The sequence below is a fragment of the Cydia amplana genome, chromosome 2 (genome assembly GCF_948474715.1).
Source record: "Cydia amplana chromosome 2, ilCydAmpl1.1, whole genome shotgun sequence".
Lineage (NCBI taxonomy): Eukaryota > Metazoa > Arthropoda > Insecta > Lepidoptera > Tortricidae > Cydia > Cydia amplana.
In genome coordinates, this window is record NC_086070.1 from 8,254,669 (window position 1) to 8,282,639 (window position 27,971).

Here is a 27,971-nt window from a genome sequence, read left to right on the forward strand (position 1 = left end):
GCTACCGAGACGGCTTGTCTGCTTGTTCCCGGTTCTCGCGCCCTTGTTTATCTGGGGGTGCCGGGACCCGGCGCCGGGTGGCAGTGGGAGCGACGGCACGGCACGGCACCCCGCGGTAGTGCCTCCGGAACCCTCCCAGAGATGGGACGCCCGCTCGCCGCCCTAGCGTCTACCACGACCACGACACGCGCTTACACCCAAACACATAGATGAATTCGATGAGAACTTCCATTCACGTGAATGCAAAAATGACTCTTTTTATACGTTTATATTGTGTAATATGGATAGCGCTATTGACTTCATGCAGCAGCACGACAGGTGAGTTGCAATTAGCATTTTTATTGAGTTTTCCGACAACTTGTGAAAAGTTTAAATGGAAATGTTTTAAAAGGTAATAGAAGATAGGTATCAGATTAGTTATCAGTTATGCAAAAATGCTAAACGAATAAATAATAAAAAAACATTTTTTTTTTGCAACCTGTTAAATTATAAAAAAAAATCAAAGTTCAATTAAAGAATGCCTAAATACACGATCTACAGGCAATTTATAATAAACTCATCGAAAAGTGAACATGCCTAGTAGCCACACTACCAACACTAAAAACCTATATACCTATGTATGTCTAAACATATACATATAGACGTATAATAAGGCGACGTTTTATTAGTTGATTAAAGTAAATAATGAACGATAAAATCAATTAGTTGTAACGTTTGTTATGTTTGTTCAAAAGATAACAGAGACAAAAATGTTTACAAAAATCTATAGCCTTTCTGGCGCCGCATCGATGTGCTATTAGTTGTATGGGCAATCTTCCAACTGGTACTGATACTCTTACTGTTTCTTTTCTTTGTTTCCTCTTTGTATGTTGGATCTTTATTCTGTATGTAAATTAATAAGTGTTAGAACATGAAATTATGGTAAGAATTATCGTATTGTCATTCTTTCGTTCCATTTTCATTTCAATTCAATAAATAGCAATGTCACAACAAAATTAAAAAATATTATTCATAATTATGGATAGTATCTGATCTGCATTGTATATTTAAGTTAAGCAATCAAGACAAATTGCTCTTGGTTCAACAAAAAAATTTCAGGGAAATAAATTCCGCGCTCCTTCAAGTATAAGATTTATTCAGAGGGTCGCAGACAAGAAGCACTTGTGTTCTATAACATAACTCAGTTAACAAGGGGCAGAATCACAAACAGAATGTACAGGGGCCGGCTTAGCCGTGACGCATCGACGGATATCCGGAGTCATCCCCAGCGGCCATGACAGTTATGGATGTATTTTATCTTTGCAATAAACATTAGCGATGGGTACAGATATGCTTGGGGATTGATTTCGTTTGACGCATCAAGTCTGACAAAATCTTAGGGTTTTCGCGAAGGGGACTTTTGATATAGCTGAGTTGTTCGTAGATACTCACAATTTTAAAATTAAACAGGTATATGTATCTTCAGGCATGAAGTTCATATAATTATGATTTCTTTCTATTCTTTGCACAATAATTTTCATACTCATAGCGGCGAACTGTTCCAAATAGAATAGATAAATAAATTCATCATTAAGAGAATAAGAGCTTGTTTTAGTTATATTCAGCACCATATCCACATAGCTATTGCTACTTCTAGTACGACCTGTTTTTTACCTGACACATACTTTTATGTGATCAGGCATATATTAAATAAGTTTATTTATGGCCTGCTTCGTAATTATATATCATATGGTTATGCTTACCACTTCGTACAACCTTAACTTGATATCAATTATTTATTAAACTTCATTGTTTGATCTTACTACAATTAAGGCAAATCACAACGCTTGTAACACTGATTACGGATTCCTATGTTTTAAAGGAGATACTCACGGGCTATCCAAAGCAATATAACCAAATTAAAAATATGAATATTTTAACTAACACATGCTTTATGATGGGAGCTGCTAGAGACCTACTGAACTTCATAAAGCAATTAATCATTGACAAAGCATTTATAAAATAACACCCACGCTCCTAGAAAGAGTACCTAAGTAATTAAAATTTAAAATAATAGTCACTATGTACAATAATTTGATTATAGGTTTTATTATGACTTGAGGAATTAATTATTAAGCTTCAATAGTAATAATGCAAACAAAATAAAGGCCGTAGCAGGATAAGGGAAGAAAAAATGCCCTTTTATGATTAAGAGCTGTTTTTTTTTCTATACACGGAGAGAAAAAATATTGTTCGAATTAAAAACCTGCTTTCTAAAAGACGGGATTATCAAACTTTATTAATTTTTACATTTTTTTTCTAGGCGATAGAAAATAATATAATTTCAAGTAAGTTTTATTAATTTCATAGTATAGGAAATACAAAACGGTTTTACTTAATCGTGAAATTAATATTCTTTACTCGGAATAACAGATTTGTATAAATTCTATAAAACTTTCCTTGAGTTTATAAATGGTTTACTAGTTACAGTACGTAAAGATTACTAGATAATACAAATGGGATTCATTAATACCCACATCTAGTAGTACAATTGTGCAAAGTTTTGTTGAAAAATTCGGGGTACTTTATCAGATAAAGTTCAATACTTTTTGTGAAAAGTCATATTTCATGAATTCGGATTTTATTTTTTTCCAGCTGAACTACTGGGAATTTTTCAACAAAACTTTGCACAATTGTACTACTAGATGTAAGCAAGTATAGAAAAAAAACAGCTTTTAATCATAAAGGGCATTTTTTTCTTTCCTTATCCTTCTACGGCCTTTAGAGAACTATGAGTAAATATAATTTGAATGGATTTATGAGCGATCATTCGATGTCTGGAATTAACTTGCATTGATATCAGAATTATATTAGTATTGTAGAGGCTTAATAGCCTAGTCGGTAGTGACAATGCCTACGAAGCAGGAGGTCACGGGTTAGAATCCTGGTAAGGGCATTCATTTGTGTACTTATCACAAATATTTGTTCCTGAGTTATGGATGTTTTCTATGTATATGACACCGTAAGATTGTGAACCCGTTAGTTTATAATCTAACGTAGGTTAAGTTAGGTTAGATTATAATCTCCCTACCGTCAGTTTATAATGTAACTAGCGAGATTATAATATGACGAGTGTTTACAATTTTACGGTGACATATAATAAATAAATAAATAAATAAATAAATATTATAGGACATTCTTACACAGATTGACTAAGTCCCACAGTAAGCTTAAGAAGGCTTGTGTTGTGGGTACTCAGACACGATATATATAATATACAAATACATAAATACATAGAAAACACCCAAGACTCAGGAACAAATATCTGTGCTCATCACACAAATAAATGCCCTTACTGGGATTCGAACCCAGGACCGCGGCTTCACAGGCAGGGTCACTACCCACTAGGCCAGTCCAGTCGTCGACATATACAAGCATGAATCATCAATTTTATTTAAGGAGTGTAAACTTTGCTCTGGATGACTAATAGGTGAGTTGGAACTATCTGCTTGTACTTAAACAGACTTAGCGAGTTCAAGTAAAAACTCTAAGCAACAGTGTTTACGAGGCGGAAGTTTGAGCAGAGCAGCGAACGATTCCAGTCCCATTCTCTAAAGTACTCTAAACTCGTAATACTACGCCCACATTCCATACATGCAGATTGTATATGTAAAGTATCAGAGTTGGTTTACGTATAGGAAACAAAATAAAATACCATAACAATTTTTTTAACACGTAACATTTTAAAAATATACCTTAATTCATATTTATTTAAAATGTTCGAAAGTTCAGTGCACTTTAATTTTAAATCTTACCTATACCTTATCCTAACAAACCAAAATTAAAATACGATAAGTACCCGATGTCAGATAGGATGTTATAATATCATATATAACTTAGGTAGGTACAGTCGACGTGAAAGATATGTTTAGACTTTTGCACCTTGCTCCTTTGTAATAAGGCGAAATATGTAAACATATCTTTGACGTCGACTGTACATATAACCCGTAAGTAAAAGTGGTAAGAAGTTAGGAAGTGCGATATGTTATTCTTAATCTGCTAAATTGTTGTCGGAACTTAATCAATGACTCCTTAATTACTCCAAAGAGTGTATCGTCCGTCCTAATGAAGTCAGTTTGTCCGGCTTTCTTTCTCGGCACGTAAAACAAAAAAGAAACTTTTCATAAATTGGTTTGAAGATTGTAAAACTTTTTTCATAAATCAGTTCGCTGTAATAGCAGCGGTCTTTAAATTATTTAAATAAAGCTTTCCTAACTTAATAGCCTATATTTTTTCATAAGTGAAAATCAGTATTCATTATGTTAATTAAATTATTTTGGATTAACTGCATATATTTATATAATAATGATTTTTAGAAAGGTTCAAGAAAGTTTATATCAAAACAGGTCAAAAAATACACAACCTAAGTATAATATATTGTATATTACAAATGAATAGCGCCCAGCATGTGGTCATTTCAACATTTAAAAAATAATGTTGATTTTAATTAATTATTAACCTCATTATTAGTCATTATAATACTGAATACTAAAATAACTAACTGGTACCAAATAAACAACAATTACATGTTAGAAAAATGTTAGAAAATCACAGTTCAAAATGTACTAGGTAACTAAGTACAGTCAGCAGAAGAATTTACTAAGCGGGCGAGGTGTTCAAAATTGCCTTGACGCGCTCTTTTTGTCTTAACAATAAAGTCGCGTCAAGATCATTTTGAACAATTTGAACACCTCGCTCACTTAGCAACTATTGCTGCTGACTGTACATACGATGGTTTAAATTTTGTAAGAAAGCGCGGGATTGTTGGAATATGTAGGGCGCTAGATCAACTTAGTTTTGACGCAAGAAATAATCCAAGCGAAGTGGCAAACCGTGCCAGGCAGCGTTTCCTAAGATAGAAGTGCAAAGTCATTGTCACCACAAGCCGTACAGCCACATGCTACTAGTTACATTAATATTACGTACTCATATTTATCTTTTTTTTGGCGTGTAGGCTAATGAGCACCTTTTACATAATTATATTGTAATATTTTTTCTAAAAGATCCTTTTCATAAAAATGCTTGCATACGATTTAAAATCGAATTAACATACCTACTGATAACACACGGGGGTAAGAAAGTTACGGTGGATGCAATAAACCAGTACGGACATTTAATAAACGGACCATAATAGAACTTAAACTGTTGTGAGACATACTAACATTGAATAATTTTACGGTTTGGACTCACTTGTTTTTAGTCACTCGAACATGTCGCGCGAGTGACTAAAAACAAGTGAGTCCAAACTGTAAAATTATTCAAACGGACCATAATTTGGCAGCTTAAATTCCACTATGTTATGTTTTATAACGCTCACAAATTATAAGGTTTGCGACATTGAACTAAAATCACAGTCATAAAGCTTTTCGTAATTGTTGCTGGTCAACTGAAAAAAATGATTTTATTAAAAAAGCAGATGTATTTATTTACAATTGAGTATAGATTGCAAAAATCAATTTTACGTTGTCCATCGCGGTTCAGCGTGGCAACGCGGCGAGCGTAATGGGCTCCTTTGCATCTGGAGGGACTCGCGAATTTTGTGAATAGTTTTTGTTCTGTTAGTTGCTAGTTGCTAGGTTAAGACATTTGTAATTTTTAGATTTGTATTGTATTGTATCGTAGATTGTAAGATTTGTATTGACATATAATTAGTTATCTGAATTAAATATATTAAATTTTACGTTTAATCTAAAAAAGTAGGTAATATTCAAATACAGAAGTAAACTATCCACTCGTGATTATGGAAGTTCGGCAAACATAATATACCTACCTATGGATAAGTTGGAAATTGAAGTGAAAACGCTTGTTTACCCTCTCGATGACCCGGTCGGGCCGAAGGGCTGCCCTTCGATTTGCGACCTGCAATTCGAACAGAACTATCAATTTGACTTTCTCACATTAAGAATACTACACAGAGTCACCCAAAACATTAAATAAATTAAGGGGACGCAATGCACCTGTGTGAAACAACGATTTTGTGATGATTACGTCACCTGGATCACATTTTAAAGAAGTCGCTGTATGGCAATGTATAGCATCAAAGAGGCTATCTTTTATACGAATAATATTAAGACCTTATAAAAGCGTTGCAAAGGCGTTGCGGATATAAAAGTATGGTCTCTGAATAAATATATTTTTAGACCTTATTAATATGCTATCTCGGGGTTTTCTGAAACAAGTGTAGCAACTGGGTACTTTATTTCGAAAATCTTCAGCACCTTTTGGGGTACCTATTTCGACTTAGAACCACGAGGACTATTGAATAAAACAAGATGTGGGCCCAGTTTTTCATACACATTTTAGGTGTCAGTTGTGTACCGGTCAATACAAAATGTGTGAGAAAACGCGCCATTTTTTTCGGACACTTTATTCCTTTTGGAATCGATAGTTACTACTGTAAGAAGTATGTGTTACAGATTTTTTTTTCTTAAAATCGCTGTAGTTTTATCACCTGGATCACGGAACAGAACAACAGCAAAAAGTAAGTTCATTGCACACCTCCATTTTTTTGTTTGTTAAAGATCATTTAATTTTAAAACTCCAAATTATATACCGACAAGTAGGTACCCAAAAAGTTAGATACCTCTGTAATGACACTATTGGTAGGTGCTGATCTATAAACACAATGTATTTCTGATGATACAATGTTGTAAGTATACATTTATTTTAATTTTATTATCCATATAAAATTACATACTTGAACATAAAATGCTGCACTCTGTAGAAAAAACCCGCAGAGGCAATATTTGTTATCCAGTGGAAAGGGAACAACGTATTTATATAGTAATTCCTAATAGTCCATCTAATGTTATTAAGACGCGTCGGGTTTGTTACTCTCCATAAACCGAAGTGCAATATAATAAACCAAACTCATACATTAAATTGTGTACCAATAAAATTTAACTGCTTGAAGCCAAATTGTGGCCTATTAATTGCCGACCATAGAGCACCACGAATAATTGCACCCGAACTTGATGTAATGGAACGGACCCCTCATTTAACTTTCCGACATCATTTGTGGTGAGTTATTAATTCTCACTCGTTACTCGTTACTGACTTGAAGCATAATCGTTAATATTGATGGTGCTAAGCGGTTTTACGGTGGGCAAATTTTACAATGCGCTTTTCTAATAAAATAGTAGAAGTATAAATCTATTTCCTGTGAACTCAGAATTGATAAGTTCTTGATACAATTTTTCTACCTATTAGACCATCTCACAAGTACATACACATACATACACACATACATATAATCACGCCTATTTGCCGGAGGGGTAGGCAGAGACCACGGATTTCCACTTGCTACGATCCTGACATACCTCTTTCGCTTCCGTTACTTTCATTATATTCCTCATACTCACTCGCCGGTTTAGGGTGCTCTTGACCTGGCCTTTCTTCAGGATTTCCCCGATCTGATCGAAGAAAGTCCGCCGAGGTCTGCTCCTTCCAACTCCCTCTTCTACTTCTCCCTTATACACTCTCTTTGTCAGCCTTCTTTCACTCATTATTTTCATGTGTCCAAACCATCTCAATATACCTTTCTCAATTTTTGTCACTACATCTTCGTTCAGTCCACACTTTTCCCTTATCACACTGTTCCTAATTCTATCTTGTAATCTCACACCACACACACTTCTCAACGCTCTCATTTCCACTGCATTCACTTGGCTCTGATGCCTCTTCTGCCATACCCAACTTTCGCTACCATACATGAGTGTAGGCACCAACCACACAAACCTCACAAGTACATTTGACTTATTTATAGTAATATGCCGATCACAAATTGAATGTAAGTAGTGAAAACGTTACATAAAATTTAAATGAAATATATTCCTAAAATTTCTTTAACTTAATTACTTTTACACGTTTTTATTCCTGGTTAAGAAAATATAATACATAATATATATGAAATGTTTTAAGTACCTAGTTAATATCAGTATAAATATAAAATATCCCACTTCGGAACATGTATCATCTCCAGAAAGCACAGTTACAAGTGTCAATTATTCATCCGTTCCACGATAATGGAACAATCCTGTCGTCGGCGCTGAGTGAGCCTGTCAACGCTACCCGTAATGTACCGATATTACGCTATAGGTACCTACTCCCCCACGAATACCATCTCAGCTAACTAAAATAGCGGGGGATGACAGAAACAATTACGTGTGCGTCAATTAACGTATTTTCAACATAGTACACCATTAAAAACTGAACACGCTTGGTGATTGACTTGTTGTTTTTTTGTATATTTGATATACAAAGATAATAAATATTAAGTGCTTGGTATGGCTTACCTTATAGCGTACCAACTGCGTGGCTTTATTTAGGTACTTATATAAAATATATATGTGATGATATTTTGTGATACTAAAAAAATATTTACTTACATACTTACTTCTAGGTTGGTTGTTTGTTAAAAGTCCTCCTGTGTTTAAGTTAAGGTAATGAAAACTAGGTATGATATACTAGAAATAGATTGTTTTAAAATATCGAGTCCGGCTCAAGAACAATGCGAAGAAAAGCAACAATATTTTAATTATTTACTTTAACAACATTGAAACACAAAGTTCATTAAAAGTAATGACAGTAGGTACCAACTTGATTACTGCACATAGTCATAAAACAGGCTTTATGTTCGCACTGAACTTTCTAACTGTAACACATTATGTTGGTTACATTGAAACTTATAAAGATTTCCTTTTTCACGCTGTTATACTTACACAACTTATCCTAATTGTTATATTTTCTTAAGTGGATGATCGATCCAATAACTATTGAAAGTGACTAACTGAATTTGAGAACTGCTAAGTGACTCCCAAACTGAAATTGTCCTGTAACGACATAATTATCCGTTATTTATGAGTGCCATTATTGTTTAATTTGCAGGTCGGGAATTACCTACCGGGCAAAATGTAGTGTCAGTAGCGCCTATAGAAGTTCCCGACGGTAAGTCTAATTTCCTGATTTATAACAGTTATAAGGGCACTTAAGAGAGATCGCTTATAAAAAATATGTAAGCAGATACAAGTTTTTTAAGAATTGAATATTAAACTGGATTCAATCAATTCAAAATCGGATATTCAAATGTTTCAATCACAAATCCAGCTCGGTTCAACGTATTAGCGAATACGTCATCTGTATGTTCCCACACACATTGCTATTTGTTACACCCAGTTGAGGGACACATTTTAAGATACGCTCTACTTATCCGTTAAGTCGTAACAAACCGAGCTAACATTGTCAAGAAGTGAATTTCCTTTTTTTTTATCCCAGATTATATCACAGCGTTCCTTTTTCATACCTATACTTATTTTTAAGCTCAACGTTTTAGATTGAGTGAGTTTTTTAGCGTGATCTTTCTGATTCGTTATTTTGGAAGTGAAAGAGTGATATCGCGACAAACCGCTATTTGTCGTTGGCGGGCCAAGCATAAATCAAGCACCCCTATCCGTCGCGAGCGGGTCGGCGCCGGCAGACGCGCAGCCAGCGTCGCGGCTCCGTCCGCCTGTGGCCATGCGTGTAGCGTTCGCGACAAGCGTCAGCGAGCGACGCGTCATACTAACTTTTAAAGGCTTCTATTTATTTTGTACCAGAGCTAAAAAACTTTTATATCTTACAATGTTTGTTTACAGTTTAAAATATCAAATCTTGCAAGCTAAATTAGACCCGCTTCCCATTATTCAATTGAGGTAACATCACATTCATATCTAAGTTGGTCACAATGCAATTTTATGGTAGCATCGAGCTGATCTGATGATGGAGACAGGAGATGGTCATGGGGACTCATCTAAAGTCAATTCAATAATTAATTATTTAAATTTTGATAGTATTTTCGTATACACGACATGTATGTAACGTAACTTCGTATGACATGCGTGAACTGTGTCAACACAAATAATTTTCACATTAGGGCATCCAGAAAATACCGCAAGGGCCAATAGTGTACCCTTAATAATATCTACGGTACCATATATTCTCGTGAATAAATTAACTTTAATTAATAAATTCACTGCTCTTGGAATGCCAAGTACAAAAACTTGTAGAATACGATACACGTGTCTTATAAAAGTTATAAATAGCTGAAAACTGCTATGAGCTCAGTTGATATGTAATTTTAAATTTGACGTTGTAATTAATTATATCATATTGTGATTTACAGAGAAGGTAAAAGTCAGTAGACATATTTATTTATTTATGTACCATTATAGCGCGGTTAGAAATCGTTAAAAATCCAAAAATTAATATCAATCGCTCCCGCCTCACAATGTACACGCATCCGGACGAATCGCTTGATATCTTGTGACTCTTTCTTATGGGACTGAAATAGTCCCTATTTTGTAAACACCAAATTTCTTTACATAACAGTAACCGTAACAGGACGTTTTACTGTGCAATTGAATACAAAGAATGAATTAAATTACACGTAATTACATTCTGACTTTAGACTAAGCTGATTGGGTTCTTACATGTAAAGGTTTAATAAAGTTTAGAGTCTGTGCGGAAAGAGTCGTGAATGTATGGGGCCCAATACAATCCACGACTCTTCTCTTTCCGCACAGACTCTATCTAGTTCAATGGACAGCAAATGAGTCATGTCCGAATAGGCATCTTTTTACTTAAACCTGATAACGGAGTGCTAATAAAATAAATATTTTTATTTCGGCACTTTTTTCAATAAAATGGTGCAAGCCTCCATATTTTCTCCAGATTTCGGGATTGGTTCGGGGGTGGTCAAGTTTTTTTTTTATAATAATGACATGTAACCATGACAACTGTGTATGTTCAAGGAAAATAAATTAATTTGAAATTGTAATTGAATATACAGGGTGCTTCCTGTAACAGGAGCAATAAATTAAACTAAAGGCTGTACTCCTCAAACTGACCAACATTTGTTCAGCAACTTTTGAAAATTATGAATCCTTTAGAGTTCCTCTTTTTCATACAAAATAAATATTGCCTTCAATGTACGCTGACATCAGTGTGTTTGACGTTGACGTTGCTTGTCACGCTTTAAACATAACAAAATTTGCAATACATTGCGTCTTAGAATAAACTTTAAAGTGTAATAAAAATCAAAACATGAGTTATTTTCAAAAGTTGCTGAACAAATGTTGGTCAGTTTGAGGAGTACAGCGCCTACAGTTTAATTTATTGCTCCTGTTACACGAAGCACCCTGTATAGCTAAATCAGCTACTTTTGATGAAACGTCACAACGATTTGTTACTGTTAGTTAATTAAAAATAATACAAAACTGTAGTGGTTGTATTAACTAATTAATCTTGACAATTATTTTATACTACTAACTTAACACATGAAATACCTACTGATAATATTTTAACATTGCAGTTTTGTTAACCTCGCAGATATTACATACTTAAAAAGATGGTTTAGGTACTAAGAATAATTTACGTCTAAAGTAAAGCTTGATATATCTTCTGTATGAAAAAGGTGTCATACTTTCTAGCGGTGACATGGTATCGTACGGAATTTTACAAGAAATGTATGAAATTATACGCTAAGTAAAAAAAAAATCACTATACACCGCTAGGAAACATACTTTCTGGCGGGCGCTATCTATCTCACTATCTAGTCAAATTTGTAACTTATTATTTTATTATTTTTTTTAAACTTTATTGCAACATCAAAAAACGTACAAAAGGCGGACTTAATACATTGTGGCATTCTCTACCAGTCAACCATAGGGCCAAACAGAAAAATGTCAAGGTGGGTGCAGTGAGAACTGTTTAGAAGCAAACAAGTCTTATAGAATACTTGAAAAACAACTAACTATACTTGAAACGAAATACGCAAGGTTTATTTACAATCAACTATAAATGGCAGGTCGTTTATTAGAGCCAAATCTAGGTACCTAGGGGATCGATTGGGACCAGGTGAACTGAAGATTTAAAAATGTTTTTATTTCTCGCTGGATGGACTATGGAATTAGTAAATTGGCTAAGCCTTTGGCTTAATATACAATAAGCCACAGTGCTTTTGTTAATAAGTCAGTACGACACTACAAGGTTCGTCTGCTTCCTATCCTAATCCCAAGATCGTATCAAGGCGTAAACATCATTCACCCCAGTGGGGATGAGTAATTTGACCTCCTACGTATAAGTATTCGTAGCACTTAAGTAGTGGGTAGGACTCATGAAATCGCTTGTAGATACTTATCATAAAGGCCCTCCCGCCCCCAGGATACCTCAAAGAGCATATATTTTAATATTTTTACGAGTGTCTAGTTATTCTGGCCTCACTTGATAATTTTAATTTCAGAATCCATGTATCCGAGGTTCGCTGAACCAATTCCGAACGTCACGGTGACAGTGGGCAGAGATGCCTTGCTAGCTTGTGTTGTCGATAACTTACGTGGGTTTAAGGTATGTATTGTTGTTTTTCTAGAACATATCTAGAATGTCGCTTACGCTTAAAGATAATTGAAGCATGCTAAAGGGAAGCTGTCACAAATATAACCATTTTAATGGGTATGAATAAGACAATAAATTAAAAATCACGACCACTTTTGTGACTTCATAGCGGCAAGAAGAAAAGGTGCATTTAGGAGACACGGTCAGTGATTATATCGTAGTGTATACTGTTACAAAAGCAAATGGTTTTAAAACCTATAATATTAACAGGTAGGTACCTAAATTGGTAAAAAATAAAATTAAAGCCCCTGTTGCATATATTCACTGGGGTAATTTTCAGAAACGCATGTTATAAATGGCTTCACATTGCATAAACTGCTGTATTGTATCTTCTTAACCAGCCGTGAGTTAGTAAAAGTGTTTAGGAATTCAATGCTCCTAATTTGAACTCCATTTTTAGGGTTCCGTACCCAAAGGGTAAAAACGGGACCCTATTACTAAGACTCCGCTGTCCGTCCGTCCGTCCGTCCGTCCGTCCGTCCGTCCGTCTGTCACCAGGCTGTATCTCACGAACCGTGATAGCTAGACAGTTGAAATTTTCACAGATGATGTATTTCTGTTGCCGCTATAACAACAAATACTAAAAACAGAATAAAATAAAGATTTATGTGGGGCTCTCATACAACAAACGTGATTTTTGACCGAAGTTAAGCAACGTCGGGCGGGGTCAGTACCTACTTGGATGTGTAAACGACCTGACTATGATAAGTAAAGGTAAAATACTGGACTTTTAAAATACTTTATTTTAATCAAATTAATTACAAAATACGTTATAATTTACACTTTAAGTAAACCTATCGACTGTCGCTGGATCAAGAGAGCTCTGAAGGTCGTGCAGCCCCTTTTATAGGCTCGGTATCCCCGCCGAAGTCTGCTGCCATTCCAGGTAGGCGGGGCGGCGGCTACCTGGTCCTATGATGCAGCTCTCCGATAGGTGGCGCTGTAGCGGCTCCTCGTAGTGTCTTCGTAAGCCGCTAGGTGGCGCTTTCAGCGCTTGGCGCCATGGTTGCCAACACGGCCCTCCTGCACGGGGCCCGCCTCGGGCACCTCACGAGTTAAGATGAAATGCTGTAACATACAAAAATAATAATTAGCATATATTGTACATTTATTTGACGGAAAACATCTCGGCTAGCAAATTTTCCTCATTACTCCATTCAAGTCCCGAATTCCAGGCACCGACTAAAGGGCTGTAGCCGCACTTAGTTTTTAGGCCTTTATACATCGGAATAACTTGCACTTAAAGGGCATTTCGCCGCACTTAAGATTTTCAAGCTTAACTTGGATGGCAGTTATGATAGAAATATTTGCACGTCTTAATGATCCCGTAAACAATGCATTTTATCTTGACTCGCCCTAAAATATATAATTTTAAATTAAACTGAAGAAATAAAGTTTCTATTTATTTTATTAGAATCGTTTTATTTTCCTTGCCAACACGGCAAATCAAAACAAAAACACATTACAGTTACTCTCGTATCTTGGAATAATCGCGTTTGTAAAATATTGTAAATCTGAGGAGCCGAACAAAACTTAAAAAAAAAAATTAAAAATATATATAAAAATTATTAGACAATAAATGGCCACAATACATACTTTTCATTTGATTAAGCTAGGTCCCATTCATCAATTTTTATCCATGGTTTTATATTCTCTGCCGACGTAATGCCAGTGTACTTTTTAGCGGTTCTCTCACTACCTTTTACATCCGTCACCTCATATCTATCGTTACCCACTACTTTCTTAACTTGAAATGGACCTTTGAATGTAGGTAACAGCTTTCTACTTTTGCCATCATTATTTTGACTTTGGATTTTGATTAAAACCAAATCACCCTCAGTATACTTTCGTGCTTTGATTCTTGATCGGTCGAATCTCTGCTTTTGTGCTTCAGCGTCAGCTCTAATATTTTCATCAACTTTCTCGCGCAACTTAGTCACGTCTAATAATTGTTGAGAGTCATTATCCGGGGCTAAACTATCACTATCCATGCGCAATCGGTAACCGAAAAATACCTCGCTCGGGACCGCTTTAATTGTCTTATGGAATGTAGTATTCAAGCCCTGCTGTAAAGCTTTGATATACTGGTCCCACCTATCATCTGACGTATCCGCGCCGATTGTTTTTAAGGCCTCTAAAATTGTTTTATTGAAACGTTCCACTTGTCCGTTTGAACGTGGCATCCCTGTTGCTATAGTGTGCAAATGGATGTTTTTACTTAAACAATATTCAACGAATTCGTTCGAAGTGAAACATGACCCAGCATCCGTTATTATTCTCTTAGGGTTACCGAACGATTTTGAAATGTTTTCTAACTCTTTAATTGCACAAGATGATTTTGTCGATTTCACAGCAGAGATAAAAACAAATTTTGTAAACGCGTCAACGACTACCAGTAAATACTCATTTTTAGTTTTAGTTTTCACAAAAGGGCCTAGGTGGTCTAGATGTAGTGTGTGGAACGGTTGAGCGTATTTGGGAAGTGGATATAATTCTCCTTCTTTAGGTCCGCCTTTGTTTTTATAATAAATGCAGTTTAAACAATTATTTATGTATTTTTTTACAACGTGTCTCATTCTTGCAAACCAATATTGATTTCCTATTCGCTCAACCGTTTTGTCTAGAGAGAAATGCCCCAGGTCGTCGTGATTACATTTAATTATTTGCCAAATACATTTTTTTGGCACAACCCATCGACGACCGTGGGCAGTTCTTCTGTACACTTTTCCACCTAGCAATTCATATTGGGAAAAAATAGTTTTGTTGCTAGCCAAGTCACCCGATTCAATAATGCTTTTAATTTTTTGTAATTCTGGATCCTGTAATTGTACCGAGAGCAACCAATCTGATTCCGTTATAGACATAATAACCTCAGTTTCCGATTTTTCTCCGGATGGCACTGGGTTGCGACTTAATGCATCCACGTGTTGCATCCGAGTTCCTTCGCGATGCACGATATCAAATGAAAATTCTTGCGTGGATAGCACCCAACGGGCAATCCGGGGAATTATTTCTTTTTTTGACAGGGCGAATCTAACTGCATTGCAATCGGTGACAATTTTAAAAGTTGACCCCAATAGGTATAGCCGGAATTTTTGCAAGGAACAAACGATCGCCAAAAGTTCCAATTCGAAAGAATGGAATTTTTTTTCATCTAAAGTAGTCTGTCTACTATAAAAATGTACAGGTTTTTCACCTTCGTTTGTAACTTGCATTAGTATTCCTGCGATGCCATCTCTACTCGCATCTGTGTACAATACGTTTTCTTTGTTAGGGTCGAACATTGCTAAAACGCTATCTGACGTTAATCTACTTTTAAGCAACTGAAACGTCTCATCATGAACTGACTTCCACTCCCAAGTAGTGTCATTTTTCAATAATTTAGTTAATGGGGCCGAAATTAAAGCACAGTCTTTAATGAATTTCCTGAAATAATTTATCAAACCGAGAAATTGCCGCAGTTGATGGACGGTTTTAGGAACGGCAAATTTGTGTACAGCTTCTAACTTCTTCTCATTCGGCATAACGCAATCTGGTTTAATTTTATATCCGAGAAAATCAATCTCTTTTTTAAAGAAATGACACTTCTTTAGGTTTAAAGTCAGTCCGTTTTCTTTAAATATTTTTAGAACCTCCTCTAGAAGTTTTAAATTTTCCTCAACTGTTTCAGTTACTAAATAAACGTCATCTAAGTAAAGAATAACATTTCCGAACCGTAAATTCCCCAAAACCTTATTCATCATGCTTTGAAAACAGCTAGGTGCATTGGCCAGCCCGAACGGGAGCCTTAAAAACTCATAATGCCCGTCTTCTGTAACGAATGCGCTTTTAGGAATTGATTCCTCACTCATCGCGATTTGATAATATCCGCTTTTCAGATCTAAACTTGTAAAACATTTATGGCCTTGAAGTCTGTCTATCAGTTCCTCAATCCGTGGCATGGGATACTTGTCCTTAACTGTAATTTTATTCAAGGCCCGATAGTCAATGCAGAGCCTTTTTTCTCCGCTTTTCTTGTTAACAAGCAAAGCTGGGCTTGCATACGGTGATTTACTTTCACGAATAATATTATTTTCCAAAAGTTCATTTACCATCTCCCGAATTATTTTTCGATCTGGAATAGAGGCTCGAAAAGGCCTGCATTGAACTGGTTGAGGACTGGTTACATTTATTGTCATTTCATGACCGTTGACTTTACCTAATTCTTTAATGTTTGACGCAATACAACCGTCATACTTTCTGAAAAGCGCTATCAATTCGTTCTGGTGAGAATCAGCATCTAACTCAAGATCGGTCACTGTATTACAGAATTCCTTAAATGAAGACGCATAATCAAACTTCAATGAATTCCCTACTCGTGAATACATTAAATCATCGCGTTCGGTCACGTTCCTGCCAATCAGTATGTCATAATCTGCTAAATCGTCCATAATGTAAAAATCTATTCCTGTCAAACAAACCGCATCGATTTTCAGATCAACTGTTATCTTGTGCGTAACTGTATCTGTATTTTGCATTTTATAGCCATGCAATGTAACAGGCAAGGGCAGCTTAATTATCTTTATATTCTGTTTTTTAACCAAACATGCAGAAATGAGTGAACAACTACTACCCGCGTCGACAAAAGCTTCGTGTTCAAAATCGTTAATACGAATATTCTTTATAAATTTGTTCCGCGGATTAGAGGTAGACACGAATTTTGTTTCATGTTTCTCTATTTTAACTGCATTCTTTTTATGATAACATTCAGATTCAGAGTGTCCTTGCTTGTTACAGTAACTGCATTGCTTTTTATTTGCAATCTTATTAACAACAACATCACAATTTGCTTTTGTATGATTACCGCCACAGTTATAACATTTGATCTGTTTTCGTTGCTGCGTGTTATTATTACGCGCGGTGGTGGATCGCTCAGATACATTAGGTGAAACTGAAGACCCAGATGAAGAAACGTTCTGACTTGTCGACGACTGTGTTTCACTTTTTGGTGGAACGTCACGAGAAATCGCGCCTACATTTTTCGCGTTTTTAGATGGTTTATACACGCGACCATGTAAATAACTTGCTAAATTGTCACTAGTTCCGAAATTGGTAGCTTCGATAGCTGCTCCTATACCGCAATCTCCTATATTACCCACAATAATAGAAATTATATCTTGTTCCGAAAAACCCAACGATAACCTATCAATTTTGCATTTCTGTTCGAAAAAGAACTCATAAAGAGATTGATTATCGTTTGGTTTATTCTCTACAATTTCCTTTAATAAGTCGAACATGTTTCGACGCCGTTGAAAACTAGATGTTAACTTTCTATTCCAATCCTCCCATTTCCACGAGGGCCAAGAACAATCGGTGCGCAAGAGAGAATCGTACCATACTTTCGCGGGACCTTTTAATTTGTTTAAAGCCTGATACCGGATCATCTCATCCTTCCATGAAAAAGTTCGCGCGTAGTTCATGATTATATTGAGCCAAGCAGACACGTCATCATTTAGTGGATTAAACTCTGGTATCATATTATTCAAGGTAGGAACATTATTTGTACTCACTGTTTGGATATCAGCTTTACGTGATACCTTAATTCTCTTTGGTGGTGGAGGTGACGGAGTCCTCCCGGTAGACACGCTAATGACGCTCGAAGAACTCGAACTTGACCGTTGCCGCTTCCGTTTAGCTTTAGAGCGTTTACTACGCTTACCCATTTGGACGAAGGTAAGAACACTTCTGATGTAAACGACCTGACTATGATAAGTAAAGGTAAAATACTGGACTTTTAAAATACTTTATTTTAATCAAATTAATTACAAAATACGTTATAATTTACACTTTAAGTAAACCTATCGACTGTCGCTGGATCAAGAGAGCTCTGAAGGTCGTGCAGCCCCTTTTATAGGCTCGGTATCCCCGCCGAAGTCTGCTGCCATTCCAGGTAGGCGGGGCGGCGGCTACCTGGTCCTATGATGCAGCTCTCCGATAGGTGGCGCTGTAGCGGCTCCTCGTAGTGTCTTCGTAAGCCGCTAGGTGGCGCTTTCAGCGCTTGGCGCCATGGTTGCCAACAGATGGGTGACCGTTTATTTGCTTGTTTTCGTTTTGCATATTTTGCTCTATTTTTTGTTGATGGTGCGGAACCCTCCGTGCGCGAGTCCGACTCGCACTTGGCCGGTTTTTTCCTTACATTCTCTAATATGCCCTTGCCCGAGATAGGGGAGACCCTATCCTTATAAAAACAAACATAAATTAAAGCCTCGACACCTATAAATAAATAAGAACGTGACGTTGGTGTACAACGTGACTTACGTGACACACAGTTAAAATTTGATGGCTTCTTTTACAAACATTTATAATTCTTTTTTCTCGCACAAGTACTTTTATTTTTTATTGTATCTTTATACTCGTTGTTTATTATTTGACGATCATAATACGTATTCATGTAAATTGACAAAACTTAACAAATTATAATGTATGGAAACGGATTAAATCGCGTATAGTGAATTTAAATACATCCCGACGTTATCCCGCAGGAGTACTATAGTAATTAGTACCCCTTTTTAAGTAAATCATTACCTGTGTTAAGAGGTGCTGCTTTTCTTTTAGTTAGATAAACTATAACGTGTGATATAATATAAATAATAACGTTAACAAAAACTCTTCATTAAAACACAAATTAATCACACATTAAAACAAAAAATGTTAGTATCACCCATTGTAAAATCTGCTGATTAATTTTATACCTGGTAGGTGGCATGGGTCCGAATGGACACGCAGACGATCCTGAGCATCCACCACAACATCATAACGCAGAACCCGCGCATCAGCCTGTCATACAACGACCACCGCTCCTGGTACCTGCACATCAAGAGCGTGCAGGAGGTGGACCGCGGGTGGTACATGTGCCAGGTCAACACCGACCCCATGCGCTCCAGGAAAGGATACCTGCAGGTCGTCGGTAAGCAATAAGCATATCAAATAGTAGATACATTGTTGTCACAGCAAAGACCTGTTGTTGATCTGTATATCTATGTATATCTGTATATCTATAAAGGAGGGCACGTATTTACTTACTACAGAGAATTTTACGAATAATTAAGTGAATCGAATACCATGTCAAATTTAAAAATATAAAATAAGTAATCAAGACATTAAATCCTGACAAACGAATTAAAATCTAACACTAAATCCACATTTTCAAATAAACCCCGAACAAGTAATAATTATCTAACCCTTGTGTTTCCCAAGGCATTGTTCCCAAGACACTTTATTAAGCCTACCAAAAAATAAAGAGCTCGAAATAATAGATGGGCTTCTAAAGTAATTACAGAAGCGTTGGTGGCTAGCCCTAGCAGTAACGAAACTTTAAAATCGCAGGTCTCGAGATCAAACCAAAAGTACGTGCCTTACTGAAATATCTTACGTATTTTATTGTCAAACAACAAAAAAAATTGACGAGAAAATGTTATCACGAAAATAAATATTTCCACTTTTACGATTATCTATATTGTGGAGACCTAGTACTGAATTAATACTATCCGGATGTCATAGTCCACATGACATGGATTGAAGTTCATTATTTTGCCACAATCTCTTCCGTTCAGTGTGTTGTTATTGTGATAACGAAATGGGGCAATTTAGATAAGTAGTTTAATTTAGCATAGCTTTTGTTACTTAAGTAGGTTGTTAGTCTTTTATCTATAGGTATTTAATAAAGTGTATTTTTGGTTCGTGTAAATTGATAGACGATTAACTTAGTTTTTTACGAAACATGAGTTAAAAAGTGACGAAGAATATATAATATTCTTATTTTTTGAAGTGAAAACTTCTTTAGCGGCGCTGGGCACTTTTTGAGGTGGGGAAAAAATGATAAACTCGAGACAGCGTAAGGCGATCAGGTGACCGTAAGAGGCGTAAGGCGATCACGTGACCGTTAGCCCCGTAAGGTGGCCACTCATAATTTAAATGACATTTAAATCAATAAAGAAAAACTCAATGTTATTTGACATTTATGTTGCGGACTCCTTTTCAAGACTCTTAACCTTAACCTATGTTCAAATAATTTGACGTTGTCATGGCAGTATGTAAATAAACACGTCAATGAAAAAGTGTGATCTTATTTGAGAATGATAATAATATATAATAAATAAATAGAATACCTCCACTAAACGTATGTATCGTGTTACCGGGCGTCGGTAACATAGTGAGGTGAGTTTTCACTTCTATCGGCACTCCCGGAGTGCAACCGTTGTTGCTTGTTTTTACACAATCCATAACTCCCGTGAGAATAATATAGGCCTTGTGCTTTAGTAGGTACACCTGCATGAAATAAAAACTTTTTCGAGCGGGTGTGATAAGAAAAAACTATTAAGTACTAGTGGCTTTGTGAGCTTTAGACCTCACGTAATCCACCACGGCTATGCTAATTTAAAAAAAAAAATTTTTTTGAAAAAAAAAATAGACGATGATGATGTCAAAAACCTGTACATAAAGGCTTTTTTTATTATTCATATATTTTATTTATAAAATCTCATGTGCGGTAAAGAGTCGCACTCTTGGAGGTAGTTACTTACCTTTGCTGTCATCGAAGATTTTTCTTCTACTTTAATCCTTCATTTTACGGTTACGAGCACAAATTAAAGTAACTATTAAAGTATGCAATAAAGTATTTACCTGCGATAGAGTATTCGAAGAACTATTAAAGTATGCAATAAAGTATTTACCTAGATTAGTGTGGCGTCAATAGCAGAACTAAAATCAACAACACCAACTCAATAAATCGTAGTCCTAGTTTTAGTAAAAAAACTGCTATTAACTTAATAGGCCACCAAACGAAGACCAAAAACAGCCACACAGGGGAAATAATAGGTGTATAAGCGAATTTTGGCACAGTTGTAGGTAAAAGTGCCTTACACAACATACTGAAAGTACTGGTGGATGGGGGTTGTGCTAACGGGTGGGGTGGGGGGGGGGGGTTTAAAGGTCCCTTTTTTTAGTTTTTCGTAAATAACTCGTAAACGGTGGCTCATAGCAAAAAATGTTGTTATACATAAGTAATCTACATAGAATTGAATATAATTACCTAACGTTCCCCCTTTAATAACTTTTTAAATATTGATCCTTGCAAAAAGTGTACTATATCTTTTTTGTAGGAAATTTTGTGTAGATTATTTCCGTTTCTGAACATTTTATGCTATTGGCCACTCTTTACGAGTTATATACGAATATATAAGAAAACAGATCACTGAATTAATTTTAATTAACGTTCGCGTGTTGATTCTTTTTGAATATTGACCTTAGCAAAAAAGTGCACGGAATCTTTCTTGTAGGCAATTTTATGTACTTATGTATAACAACATTTTTTGCTATGAGCCACCGTTTACGAGTTATTTACGAAAAACTAAAAAAAGGGACCTTTAACCCCCCCCCCCCTCCACCCGTTAGCACAACCCCCATCCACCAGTACTTTCAGTATGTTGTGTAAGGCACTTTTACTTACAACTGTGCCAAAATTCGCTTATACACCTATTATTTCCCCTGATTTTCCTTCGTTTGATGGCCTATAAGAGCCCGTCCGCTTTTTGGTACTTACGGGAAGCGAATATCTTTAGTAATCATTGTATTATGTACAATAATAAACTATTGTTTAAAGTTTATACAGGGTAACGACACTATACATTCATATTAAAAGTAATTATAAACACCATAAAGAACTTAATGAATGTGACTAAAACACACAAATGACATTCAATGTTTCTTATCTTTATCATCGCTTTTCTGTCGTAATTATGTGAGGTTCAGACAATTTGTTATTGTTTAGTGCCGCCATCAATCATCGACAACATGACGTCGACGGACATGGTGGTGCGTGAGGGCTCCGACGTGACCTTGGTGTGTCGCGCCAGCGGCTACCCCGAGCCCTATGTCATGTGGCGGCGCGAGGATGGGCAGGACTTTAATTATAACGGAGAATCAGGTAAACTATAGCATCTAAACTGCTTCGTAACACAAACAAATGTGAAACGACTTTATGATTAAAAGCATTACGTAGGCAACACGTGATTTGTCAAATTTTGCTCATCATAATGTAATTTATGTCGGTAGTTGTAGCTGTAAATGCGGTGTCAAAACTATTTTCAATAGCTGGTAATGCTGGTATTAATGACCTGTCGGTTTTAACAACTTTAGGTAAAATGAAAACAAATCAATTTATGTTAAGAATAACATTTAAGGGTCAACAGTTTAATAAAAATCAAGTAATAGTAGTTTATGTGACGGCTACTTAATGAAAGGCATTAAAATACGAGTTCGGTCGCTTCACTCGTTTCATAATAGGACGAGTGGTTTAATGCGAAATTATTTATGTATTTGCATCTTACTCCTTTGTTATTAGGCGAAAAATGTAAACATATCTTTGACGTCGACTGTACATAGGTACACTGTTTATCTACACGCTCTCTGTGACGTATTCCGGAACCGCGTGTTACGACCGGCATTGCGGTATCATTGCTCTGTCGCGGATATCAGGAAGCGTCTCCGAAATATCTTGATGGCTCATTTTACTCGAAAAAGGTGCTATAGTTAATTTATTATGAAGGACAAAACAAACTAATTAAAAGATAGTATAAACGTCAAACGGCGGTAAACGAAAACTTTTTTATCCATATCACGCAACCGTATAATTATCGTTCGATATCAAGTAACATGCGAGATTTGTCAAACTTGTTTGCAATTGACACTTAAATTCGAAAAACGTCATGTTTACTGATAGAGTCGAGATCAAATCAAATTGCTTTGTTTTTCACAGATATTCGAAATTTGAACGCAATAATAAAATTCTGCAACATTTCTACAGATATGATATTTGTTTTGAACAAAACAGTTTATCTTTAAACTGGTCGTAATTTGCGGTTTTTCAACACATCATAGAGGGTTAATGAGATATGTGTAAATAAACATTTAATAAATGCAAACAATAAACACAAATAACTACATACCTACGGAGAACGTGCACAAAGGCTACGTAGATATTTACTTATTGTTTCTTCCTAGAGTAGGTATTAAGTACACAAGGAAATCAATATTGAATGTTATTTACAACAAACGTAGGTATCTATAATGAAAAAGTATGACAAAATTGTGGTGGTGATTTAAAATCATTGTGTTGTTCAAATGTATAAACACTACAGTTATGGTGAAAATATGTAATAAAAATATCAGTTTTTCAATATTTAAGCTTCATGATTATTTAGGAACGTAATGTGAAGATTAAGAGCATTGTAAATTAGTCAGTTTGATTACAAATTCCATACAAATACACCAGTCTTTATAGTCCATTTTAAAAGAAGCAACAGTAACGTTTATTATGCATTATAAATATATGATCAAATTATAACTACCTACCTATTCCTCTAGGACTTCTACTACTATGCCTACACTGACCGAACGCTTTACTATGTATTTTAAAACGAGTCATGATTTTGTTAACAGTAAGCGTCGTGGATGGAGAAACCCTGACCATAGGCAAGGTGTCTCGTCTCCACATGGGGGCGTACTTATGTATAGCGTCCAACGGAGTGCCGCCGTCGATAAGCAAGCGCATTATGCTAATGGTGCAATGTGAGTATACCCTTTTAGACCAATTTGACTGTGTCATTCTAATGCTGAAGTCACACGATGCTATTGTAAATATCTAAGCTTACAAATATACTCGATCGGATTATTTTTGGGTTACGACAGTAATTGTATCCTCATTGGCTAGCCTAACCTAATTAATTTTAATTTTGACCAGACATCTGCCTAATAAGTTACTTAGGTAAACGTACTAAGTCAAAAGTAGGTATAATAAGTTATAATTGTAATATCTGTTACTAATCTTCCATTGTCTTTTTTTTCTATTTTTTTAGTTCCACCGATGTTATCAATACCTAACCAGTTGGAAGGCGCATATATAGGTCAAGATGTTACCCTGGAGTGTCACACCGAGGCATACCCTTCCTCAATAAATTATTGGACCACCGACCGAGGAGATATGATCATTTCTGGTAATTATGACAATATTAAAAAAACAAGCTGCCATAATTAAACAGGCGCTTCTCAACTCAAATCACACAATATAACTCATGAATATATCTAAATTAAGCACACGTTACTGCTATAGAACATATGGTGCTATATATCAAATACAGTATGGCTCGATTGTGTTGTTGATTTATGGCTTCATAATGAAAATAGTTTCTCTTGTATCGATGGAAGCTGAATCGAGAGCGTCCCGAATTTATTCACTCGTGCTGAATAGAAAGTTACTGAATGAAATACGACTGTGAATTGCGCTTTATCGACACATGTGAACTTTTTGGAATATTTTACGTAGCTAACAATTTGATTAAATGTTAAACTAGGTAGTTAAAGCAGCGAACGGATAATGGACGCAGTTTTCGACGTGGTGAAAAGCAGACGTTACTATTAGACGTAACTAGATACAGATGCTTTATCCTATCAATTGCAATTTTATATCTACGACTAGCGACCCGTCCCGCCTTCGCACGAGTTAATAAATTATACATAAACCTATCTCTTGAATCAATTAAAAAACACGGCATCTAAATCCGTTGCGTAGTTTTAAAGATCTAATCATACATACAGACAGAAAGACAGACAGGGGGAAGCGACTTTGTTTTATACTATGTAGTGATTATCATATCTATACCCCGGAATTTTGTCGCAATCACGTCACAAAAGGCAAGTCTGGGGAGTAAATGGAGCGGTGTTAATTAATTAAATTTAATAATCAAGCATCCTTAGTATAACTTAATTATCAATTGATTAATAAATTGATATCGACGTTTTTCTTTCACTGACTCTCCGTAACCGATCAAAAGTTTTACTAAATGACTTGCGGTTAGGCTACGTCTTCTATCAGAATATATCCACTTCAAAAAGGAAAAGCTTCTTTCCACCCCGATAGATGTTATTGGTGCATATTTGAAAAGTTTGCGGTTATCGAAGCAGCATTTATAACGGTTGCTTGGATTTATTTTTATTGACTTATAGGTAATTTATATCGTGAATGCCTGATTATTAAAATTTAATTAACACAGCCTTTTAAATTAAAACCGTTCCATTTACTCCCCAAACTACCCTATTGTGACGTCAATGCGACTAAAGTCCGGGTTCTAAATTCATAACTGTGCAGGAAAAACTTAAACTCAAGTTTTTGTAATAATCATGTTGCACGAACATACCGATATCTTTTGGAATTGATTGCTATAGTTCAAATCTACTGTCTTTCACACAAACTCTTAGAATTTAATTGAAATTGTAAGATACAGAGGTTTTACATTTAAGCAGAAATGGAAATTGTAGGTGGCAAGTATGAAGCCTTCCCTATGGACAGCGGCTACAACAAATTCATGATGCTCAAGATAAGAAACATTACCAAGGAGGACTTTGGCTTCTACAAGTGTATCGCCAAGAATTCTCTGGGAGAGACTGACGGCATTATTAAACTAGATGGTAAATTAAACTTCAAGTTAATAAGTAGATATTACGTTGGAATTTTGTAATTAATTGTAATTAATTGCCTCTTGTTCAGAAATACCGGCGCCACCGTCAGCGTTTTCTACGACACCAAAAGCAGTTTTGGATAACCAAACATTTAAGAAAAAAGGTAGGCATCAAAATTATTTACCTATACAATTTATGTACCTACGTAGACCTTATTAATATTCCAAAATACATTAATTGTATTTTATCACACAGGGCGTCACGAAAACTCAGTAACCAACGATGCAGTAAGCTCAAACTTTCAAGGAGAAGTCTACGGTGAACAAATACGGACGTTTGGTAATTTACTTAATTAGTATTTTATGAAAACAAATATTGGAGGCTGAGTTACGTCAGTGAGGGATTCGAATTATAAACCATTATTTGTCGCTCCAGTGTTAGCAACAGGTTATTAAATTACAAGTCAATGAAAAAAATAGTAGTAGTAGTAGTAGTAGTAATAGTAGTAAGAAATATTCCGCCTGTTCGGCCACTTATCTCGGTACTCGGCCGAATGTTTATGAGTAGGTATGTTTGTTTTAACCAGTTTACAAATCAGTAATTTTGTTTTTAAATTCAATTCCAAAAATCGCATCGTTGCGATTTATAGAATCTGTTCGTAAATGTTTTATAGGATATTTAAGTAGGTGTCATATTAAATGAATATTTACATTATTTGCTATATTGTGTATGTGTATTTTTTGATCTAGTCATTTATTTGCTTTTTGTTTTCTTTGCAAGTATTTATTAACCTGTAAATAAATAAAATACGAAAATCTGTAAAATTGCTAATCTGCGAAAATAAATTTGAATTTATTGCACGCCAATAAGTTTGACATTTATAATGACCGTGTTGTCAATAAGAGAACTTACAATTTATTTATTAAGATTACTACTATTTACATTTTACGTAATGCTAACTACATTTTAACTTTTGACAGGTTTTGGTGACGAAGAAAACTCCTCAAATGTCAGGAGAAGCAGTATAAACTACGTATTTATTCCCTTTTGTTTCATTCACCTGATAAACACATTCAGAAATTGGGTACTATCTTGATAATTCATCTATAAACATCCATAGCTTTCACATTCAATTAACCGCGAAAATCTGTGTCTCTTTTCTCGTGAGCTGAACAGACAATAAGTACGTATTGTATGTTTTGTATTTCATCAAACTTATGTTTGTGATACAGTGTATGCCTACGATGTACCTACCTTAAAATTGGATACATACATGTCTATATTTCAGGATGTCCATTTGCAGCATAAGGTAAACATGGGGTTCTGTTGTAGAGATAAGTACATTAAATTTACATAATCAAGATATAGGTAGGTACGCATTCTCATGCATTCAGTTATAATTTTCCCTGGCCGCTAGCTACATAAACGCACATTCTAATACAGTAATAGATATTATTACTTTAAATATTAGTAAGTTAATTAATGCAATATTTTTAGTACGAATTATCGAACTATTCTAAATTTGTGCTGTTTATAAGTAAGGTCAGGTGGGCTAAGAGGGCCCATGGGGGAAGGTGGACACTTTGTAGGGAAAATAAACAGTTACATACTTACAGAGATACTTAAAGATATTAAAAACGAAATATATGCTAATACTAAAAATAAAGCTATTCATAAATAAAATTAACTTAAAAATATTTACGTAGAAGAACTTTTCTCATACGGTTTCTCTTATCCCGACAAAAATAAAGTAGGTATATGTTTCCCTTACCCCACCTGACCTTAGTACCATTTCGTACCACAGTGACAATCAATATTATGAAAGTCCTAGGGACCTCATACTATTGTCACTGTGACAAGGTACGAAATGGTACTGTAATTAAATTTCTTGACTGTAAATGGAGCCTACCTTTTCGTTTTTACGGCAATTCTTCCTGTTAAACATCTCATGTAACTAGTTCATGTCCTTCCTAATTTATCCATTGTGGAACTATTACTGAAAGGATATA

The 27,971-nt window shown here is 35.5% G+C and overlaps 1 protein-coding gene and 1 long non-coding RNA gene across 4 annotated transcripts in view; one reads left to right on the top strand and one right to left on the bottom strand.

Moving 5' to 3' along the window:
- Positions 1 to 27,222, top strand: LOC134657267 (lachesin-like). 3 transcript variants are annotated; one of them, XM_063512849.1, is made up of 11 exons: positions 2 to 318; positions 8,926 to 8,985; positions 12,317 to 12,420; positions 19,207 to 19,414; positions 22,277 to 22,432; positions 23,947 to 24,075; positions 24,363 to 24,500; positions 25,807 to 25,971; positions 26,051 to 26,125; positions 26,218 to 26,301; positions 26,943 to 27,222. In XM_063512849.1, exons 1-11 carry the CDS (start codon positions 210 to 212, stop codon positions 27,056 to 27,058), a joined length of 1,344 nt encoding a protein of 447 aa, XP_063368919.1. In that variant the 5' UTR covers positions 2 to 209; the 3' UTR covers positions 27,059 to 27,222. The 3 variants fall into 3 exon arrangements, with proteins under 3 accessions (XP_063368935.1, XP_063368919.1, XP_063368927.1); XM_063512857.1 differs by having other exon boundaries at positions 5 to 318; positions 25,822 to 25,971; positions 26,943 to 27,220; XM_063512865.1 differs by lacking the exon at positions 8,926 to 8,985 and having other exon boundaries at positions 1 to 318.
- LOC134658807 (uncharacterized) overlaps positions 1 to 27,971 on the bottom strand; it is a 104,519-nt gene that overhangs the window by 47,017 nt on the left and 29,531 nt on the right. The window lies entirely within an intron of this gene.

Bases quoted from the DNA above. Each gene is read 5' to 3' on its own strand.
- LOC134657267 (XM_063512849.1), top strand. From the start codon at position 210: ATGAATTCGATGAGAACTTCCATTCACGTGAATGCAAAAATGACTCTT. The intron at 8,986-12,316 runs GTAAGTCTAATT...TTTTAATTTCAG, and splicing joins GCCTATAGAAGTTCCCGACG to AATCCATGTATCCGAGGTTC. The intron at 26,126-26,217 runs GTAGGCATCAAA...TTTATCACACAG, and splicing joins CCAAACATTTAAGAAAAAAG to GGCGTCACGAAAACTCAGTA.